The sequence below is a fragment of the Gavia stellata genome, chromosome 12 (assembly GCF_030936135.1).
Source record: "Gavia stellata isolate bGavSte3 chromosome 12, bGavSte3.hap2, whole genome shotgun sequence".
In the NCBI taxonomy this organism is placed as follows: Eukaryota; Metazoa; Chordata; class Aves; order Gaviiformes; family Gaviidae; genus Gavia; species Gavia stellata.
In genome coordinates, this window is record NC_082605.1 from 9,241,399 (window position 1) to 9,248,847 (window position 7,449).

The 7,449-nt window shown below is 49.7% G+C and overlaps 2 protein-coding genes across 2 annotated transcripts in view; both read left to right on the top strand.

Moving 5' to 3' along the window:
* The window catches only part of FANCD2 (FA complementation group D2), a 53,300-nt gene extending 47,933 nt beyond the window's left edge, over positions 1 to 5,367 (top strand). Inside the window, exons 39-43 of the mRNA XM_059823470.1 lie at positions 106 to 180; positions 1,312 to 1,386; positions 4,353 to 4,499; positions 5,070 to 5,159; positions 5,290 to 5,367. Coding sequence (XP_059679453.1) covers positions 106 to 180; positions 1,312 to 1,386; positions 4,353 to 4,499; positions 5,070 to 5,159; positions 5,290 to 5,367 — 465 coding nt within the window. The remainder of the gene's footprint in view (positions 1 to 105; positions 181 to 1,311; positions 1,387 to 4,352; positions 4,500 to 5,069; positions 5,160 to 5,289) is intronic.
* A 140-nt stretch (positions 5,368 to 5,507) lies between these two features.
* BRK1 (BRICK1 subunit of SCAR/WAVE actin nucleating complex) lies at positions 5,508 to 7,239 on the top strand. The gene is made up of 3 exons (XM_059823284.1): positions 5,508 to 5,633; positions 5,716 to 5,798; positions 5,891 to 7,239. Exons 1-3 carry the CDS (start codon positions 5,516 to 5,518, stop codon positions 5,915 to 5,917), a joined length of 228 nt encoding a protein of 75 aa, XP_059679267.1. The 5' UTR covers positions 5,508 to 5,515; the 3' UTR covers positions 5,918 to 7,239.
* Positions 7,240 to 7,449: the final 210 nt, after the last annotated feature.

Here is a 7,449-nt window from a genome sequence, read left to right on the forward strand (position 1 = left end):
CCAGGGTAGCTTGAAAGAATGTATCATTATCTTATCTGACTTTGTGATGGTTCCTTGAAAAGGAATTTATATTTGCCTTCTGATATATTTATCATTCTTTTATAGTACGGCCGTCTCTTTGTAGAAGCGTTTCTGAAGCTTGCCATGCCTCTCCTGGACTACAGCTTTAAAAAGCACAGGGTAAGCCTTTTGGAGACAGACCTGTCTGGAACCAGTTGTGAAGCATGACTGACACTTGCTAGAAGGAGATTCTTGTCTCTGGTCGCATGTTGGCATGACACTTATGACACTTCATGACAAGCATGTCTAATGTCTCCAGCTGTGCTCTACCCTGTTTACTTGCCCGTCCAGTGCTCTCTCAGCAAACAGATCACTGTTTCCCAACTTGCCATCACACTCCTGGTTGGATGGCTTCACTGTTAGGCCTTCAAAGGAAGCCCTTTCAACCTCCACCTCCTTCAAAAGTTATTACCACAAAGGTGTCACTCACAGAGTAGGAAGCTCACGTGAGCAGTCAGATTGGTGAGGGCTTGCGGTCCAGATGGACAGTGACATTGGTGTCTTTGCAATAATTCTTGGAGCTTTGAGCAGGACAACATGCATGAGTGCAGATGGACAGGCCAACCTTGCCGCACTACCTGACAAACAAGAACAGTTCACTTATTCCCCCTGCTTTGTTGCAAGGCAATCCAGCTTTGTCAGTGAGACTCATTCTTTAGCTTAGTCTTCACAACTTGTCTCTCTAATAGATAATTCCTTTCTATTGCAAATGTCAGATCTGTTCTCATGGATGTTTGAGGGAATGAGGTTATCAAACAGATATCTAGTCATTGCCACTGGACAATAGAAAATGCCATGTAATTTGCTCAATAGAGAGGATCGCTATCCAGAGTTTGTGTTGGATGCATTTCAAATACCACAATCTAGCAGTATGTTTTACACTTTTCCTCTGGTTCCCCTATTTCAGAAGATTGTACTCAAGGCAAGATGTGACAAGGTTGTCTTGATTTTAATTGCCCCACTTTCGCTGATAGGCATTGATTCAAAATAAGTTTCAGTTCCAAGTGCTTGGCCTTATGCCATGTGGTCGTACTTTTATTACCAGTTACTTGACTTATATGCACAGTGCAAGTCTCCTGTGGCTTCATCACATTTATCTGATGTTTTCTGTATACCTGCGTCATATCCCTATCCCATAACCCTTTGAAAGGATTGCTAGGGCTAATACTGTTTCATTATTCTTGTTTCCTTTACGGAAAAAATCCTTAAAATCCTTTGAGAATGATTTGCTCATCTACTTATTTATTGCAGGATGATGTGCAGAGTTTGCTGAAAACCTTGCAGCTGAGTACCAGACAACTTCATCACATGTGTGGCCATTCCAAAGTAAGATAAGTTCTAAATGCAGCACAAACTCCTGTCCTAAGAATGATTTATTTTCCTTCCACTGCTTTTCCAGGACATGGGCAGGTTCTTCTTGCAGGCTTCCAGCAGTGTCTGTACAAGCAAAAACTCCGAGAGGAGGAGAAATAGCCTTGATTAATGGCCCAAAAGTTGAAGTATTTGATCTGGAAGTGGCTGACTTAGATGTCAGATCAGGTTAATGTACTCTTTTTTAGGACAGAGGTTCTTGACATCTTCGGTTGTTGGCATCTGTAAGAGGGTGTTTCTGAGGACACAAGCTAAGACCTTAGAGACCTTTCATAAAGTATAGATGCCAGATGGATAATATGGGAGAGAAGCTTTGGCAAAGATCAGCAGCCTTGCGAGTCAGAAGAATCAGCAGCAGGAGGCAGACAAGGGGAAAACCTTACTCAAAATCCTCTTGAGGTGCCTTTTTGGCATTGTTATGTTGATACTAGGGAAGAAGGCAAAGGTAAGGGAGGAAGCTGGTAACACGCAACCAGTCTGCCAGTCTCTCTGTAGGAGACTTGGGACAGGAAGGAAAAGAGAGGATTAGCACTGTGCTTGCAGTGTGGAGAGCCAGTGCTTGTCACAAGAGAGAATCACATGGGGAAAGTCAGTTAGAAAGAACTTCATGTGTGCTGCTTTGTTCCTGTTAGACTCCTAAGAGGTTCAAGAACACATCCGAGAAGGGAGCTTTGCCAAAGTAGTTGAAGGGAGAAAGCCAGCTATTGGCATGGCTCCCCAAGCTAGCTTTGCTACCAATTTAGTCCAGAGCTGGCATCAGGAGAATAAAAGTCTAGCTGGACATCAGAACATCCCATTGCAGCTATCAGCATAGGGGAGAATTGGAAGTTAGCACAAACCCTGGAGATGCTAAAAAGTTCTTCTCATGTTTGAAAGTGAAATCCTCGTGCCCGCTTTAAAGTCACAATTCACCTTGTAAACAGGATAACATCGTTGCAGCTTGCGATGTCTTTTTTGTCTTTGCACTTGACTAGCGTCTTCAAGTGCTGTGTCCCATGGCCCCTGTTAGCACATAACTGCAATTAGTAAACACCTGTGTTTTACCACTGCTCTTCTATCTGTTGCAATCTGATTAGGTCTCTGTGCCAAATCATTTTTGCAAGAATGAGAAGGTAGCAGCTGAATCTAGGCAAATAAATGTATGCAATGAATGCTCCATACCTGTTTGAAGAGGAGTTGATACCATTTGTTAAACCAGTCTTGATTTCACTTTCATACAAAACTAGTAGATGCTCACTGATGTACCATGCAGTGTTACCTAAGATTTGCTACTCTCCTTCAATATGAGTGTCTTTTAGAGAGCATCACACACAGCAGACAGCAGCAATCAGCTTCAGCTATAACCTCCTAAGTATTTGTCATTTACTTTTCCACACCAAGCCTCTCTTCTGTTTACATATCTAATGCTGGACATAAGGACAGTTTCTGGAGACAGATTTTTGCAAATGCATGCCATGGTAGTTTGTTCAGTCTCCAAACTGCCTGCAGACAGCTGGGCAGGTTCCAAGACCTAGGGAGCACTGTGATTGTTGATTGTGTCATTAGTGAGGTTTTCCCTGATTTGCTTCTGATTAGTGCTGATGATTGCTAGGTCCTGCCTGTTACACAGGCTAGAGAGCAGATTGCAGTTGGTACTCAGTTACCCATCCCCTGTTGGCAGAACATGAAGCAAAGCAGTGTCCCTCTTCCCAGGCATGTTGAACTCTTCCAAGAAATGGAGCTGATCTGATTTCAGAGTATAGCTAATGAGAGCATCTTAATGCAAGAAGGTTACAAAATATTCTCATGAAAGAGGAAAATACTTAAGCACAAAATAATTGTGGCTGTTGGGAAGTAGTCTGTCAGTGACTCTATTCTGTACTGCAGATCCAAGCATAGCAGGAAGAGATGCTCACCCGGAGCTAAATCTCGCAAAGTACCTGGCGTAGCTGCCCTTCCTCAGGTGGTTTTTGCTTACAGCAACTCCATCTGTTCCCTCCTGTCCTAGTTCTCCAAAAGCCAGTGCTCCTTTGGTCTGGACAGTTGGCTTTGGAGTTCACAGTGCATACGCATTTCCATGTAGCTAGTGTAAAGGAATTGCATCAGACACTGAGCAAGAAAAAATTGCCATTGCAGTGGCTTATTCAACACCTTTCTCATTCTTTCTTCTCTGTGCTTGGGAATTCAGCAATTTCCTAACATGAAACTCCCTGCAGCACTAGTTTGTAGCTTGTGGCTATCAGCAAGTAGCTATCTCCCTTCCTAGGTAGGTAGTTTTGCAGTCTGGCCACTTGTAGCATTGCTTTTTGCTTTGGACTGGAACAGTGTGACTGTCCATTGCTGACCTCCATAGTTAGCTCTGCTATTTCACCAACAATAACTTGTAGGTGAGTCAGACTTACCCAAACATCAATTGCACACACCACCAGCAGCAATGCAGCTTCCAGACACTCGTGTGCAAGCAAGCTGTGGCTGCCAATGAGCAAGATGGCAGCAGTGCGAGATCTGTGCGAGGAGCTGTGCGTTGCTCTTGGAGAACAGAGCAAGTGACAGCAGTCTGTTGCTGAGATGATGGAGCAAATGAAAAGCACATTCTCAAAATAATTTCCCACGCATCAGCAAAATTCATCTGACTTGCGTAGAGGAGCTTCTCTCTAAGGTTCATGAGAAAAACTGAGGCTCCTTCTATTTTTATCCAGAGTGGATATGGCTGTTTTGGATTGTTGCAAAGGATCATTTTGCTGCCTTAGACAAAATGCTTATCTGAGTTTCATTTTTTAACAAATGATATAAAAGAATTTGGCCCAGAAATGACATAATTTGGGCGAGCTTTGTGGGGGTCGTGTCCCATCCCTCCCACCTGTATAACCAATGGTTTTTTAAATAGCCAGAATACTTAGGCAAGACTCAATTGTAGTCACATTTTACCTTTTCATATTTAGATTCGCCAAGACATTGGACTGACCAACCACGTGCCTTTGCTGAAGAAGTCCCTGGAACAATTTGTATACCGAGTGAAGGCAATGCTAGCCTTCAACCACTGCCAGGAGGCGTTCTGGGTGGGCATCCTTAAAAATCGGGATCTTCAGGTGAGAATCACTGTCCTGCCTGGGGCGATTAAAACCTGGGAAATGATAATGCTCATCTTGCCCAGACAATTGTAACTCTGCCCTTGTGTGTGGGTAGAGCTAGAAGGCCAAGTTCAACGTGACCGTATTATAGTCATGTCTAGTGCAGCAGCAGCAGCAGTGTTTTATTTCGAGATTAAGGGCCTGCATCTCTGGGGGCTTCCTGGCAGCGAGGCTCTCACGCTGAAGCGGTCGTTTTTTATTGTTTGTGGTGAATGGGTACGGGAGATCCTTCCACTGCTCAGTGGCAGGAACTACACGTGAAGAGGTGTAGGAAGGGAAGAGGTAGAGGTTCCTCGAACACCTCTTCACACACTCTCTTGTGTGTGGCTTTAACAGAAGCCAATTCTGGTCGTCGTCTTCATCTTTCACTGTAGAAGCAGGCCAGTTGAAACAAAACCTGCTTTTTACTTTTTACTTTAAAAGCTTTTTATTTAAGACAGTAACAGAACGCTGCTTTCTTCCATTCCCTCCTCGCACGCTTTGGCTGCTTCGCATACACTCAGTACAGGTCTTTTGCGTTCAATTTAGGGAGAAGAAATTTTGTCTCAAGCCTCTGAAGAGAGGGGCTCGGAGGAGGAGGGCTCGGAGGAGGAGGGCTCCGCAGAAAGCCCTGCTGAGGTACTTCTTCGCCGGCGCCGCTGCTCCGGGCGCTCTGGGTGAAACTCTTACCGCGCGAAGAGGGCGGGTGGAGCGGGGCGGGGCGGGGCGGAGGGGGCAGCTTCGGCTCTGACGGCGTCGTCCCCCGCAGGAGCCGAGCGGGAGCGGCGCGGACGCCAGCGACGAGGAGGGCGCGGCCGGGCCGGGCCCCTCTCGCACGGGACCCTGAGACACCGGGTGGCGGCGGCGGCGGCGGCGGGTGGGGCCTGAGGCGGCACTGGGGGCGGCCCCGCCCGGCGACGCGCAGGCGCGGTGGGGGGAGAGACGCTGCGCAGCTCCGCGCAGGCGCGGTGCGCGCCAGGGCGGCGGGGGCGGCCATGTCGGTGCAGGAGGACCCGGTGCAGCGGGAGATCCATCAGGACTGGGCCAACCGCGAGTACATCGAGGTGATCACCAGCTCCATCAAGAAGATCGCGGACTTCCTCAACTCCTTCGGTGAGGGAGCCGCGGCGGCGGCGGGGGGGTGGTGGCGGGCCGGGGCGGGCGCCCGCGGTCTCTCACTGCCGCTTCCCCGCAGACATGTCGTGCCGGTCCCGGCTGGCCACCCTGAACGAGAAGCTGACGGCGCTCGAGCGCAGGATCGAGTACATCGAGGCCCGGGTGAGCAGCGGGGCGAGGGCGGGGGGGCTCGGCCCGGGGCCGGGGCCGGGGCCGGGGCCGGCCATGGCTGAGGCGTTTCCTCTTCCCGGCAGGTCACCAAGGGCGAGACGCTGACGTAGGCCTGGGGCGGCCCCGGGCCCCCCCACCCCGCCGGAGCACCGCCGCCCCGCACCCTGCTCGGGGCCTGCCGCCACCGCCGCCTCTGCTTGTGTTGCCAATAAACCGCTGTGCTCCTGCCCTGCCTGCTCTCTGCCTGCCTGCCTGGGGCCGGGCCACGGGATGCCCGGATCCCCGCCACCGTCTTGGACGTTCAGAGCCTGCCTTTCCGTCCGCCTAACCCACGGGGCTCAGGCCCACCTTCCTCCCCACACATGGGGGCTGTGACGGGAGGGGACACGCTCCAGGGGCCGCAGACCTGGCAGCTGTCAGCTCTGGGAGGTACCTGACCAGCCTTTGAGGTGCTTTGTGCTCCTGCTGGGGTCACAGTGGAAAATCTGGTGATCCCGATGGTTTGGAGGGTGTCTCAACCGTATGTGTGCACACTGGCAGGGCTAGGTGGGGACAGCAGGCTCACCTGGCCTGCTGCACATGCCACAGGAGAGGGCTCTTTGCTGGCAGCTAGGAAGAGGTGCTTCTCTTCCTCTAGGGAGGCAAGTGGCAAGGAGGAAGAAATCTCTCTTCCCTTCCCACCACTCTTCTAGTTATCTTAGTTTTTTGGTGGGTATGTAGAGCTGCACGCTCACTGCTCATATTTAGCATTTGTTGGGGAGTCTGTGGAGCTGGTGTCAGTAAAGGTCTTCTTGCTTCCCATCACACTTTAATTGTCTCGGTATATTATTCTCCCACTGGAAGCTATGTGATGTCTGCAGTGTTTACTGGGCACCTGGGTAACTTAATGTTCTTCACATTTTTGAGACTGGGAGGTCCGATGTCAGCTGGTTGCTCCTCAACGTAAGTCTTCCTCCAAGCTCGGTTTTCTTCTCCATAGGAAGTTCTGTGTTTTCCATTGTTTGAATAAGTAAGTGCTCCTCCAGCGTTTCCCTCAGCTCACCTAGCCGGTTACGCTTTACTGTCAGGTTGGGCTGCACATCTGGGAGGCTTGGCTGCTGCTCGTGCGTAGTCCCAGGGGAAATAAGTGCTTCGTACCAACCCTGCAGAGCTTACAGTGGAAGGGAGCAGCCATGGATCATTGCACTTTTGCTCGGGGGCAACGTCAAGTGATGAGAGATGGTGCTGTCATACAGGATTGGTAGGTAGAGGGAAGGCACCTGTCTCTTTCCTCAGAGGCAGTTGCCTGGTGGCCCAAATACATCAGAAGTATGCATGTGGCCCATGCACTGCTTATTCTGGGTCTGCTGGAGTGGAGTCCTGAGATCTCTCTCCTTGGAGATAACTCGATATTTGTCTGGAGAAGGCCCTGAGCAGTTTGATCTGACTTTGAAGTTAGCCCTACTTTGAATGTGGGTGGGTGGGTGGGGTGAGCTAGAGACCACCAGAGATCCCTGTCTAAATTAGCCTAGGATTCTTCACCCAAAGACTGAATGGGAGACAGAGGGTACCACAGACATCCCTGGGATGGGGACTGTACCAGGCTGACCTCTTTGAGATCCATTGCTTGTTCCTGTTCCCAGCTAGTAGTGTGCTATGTCTC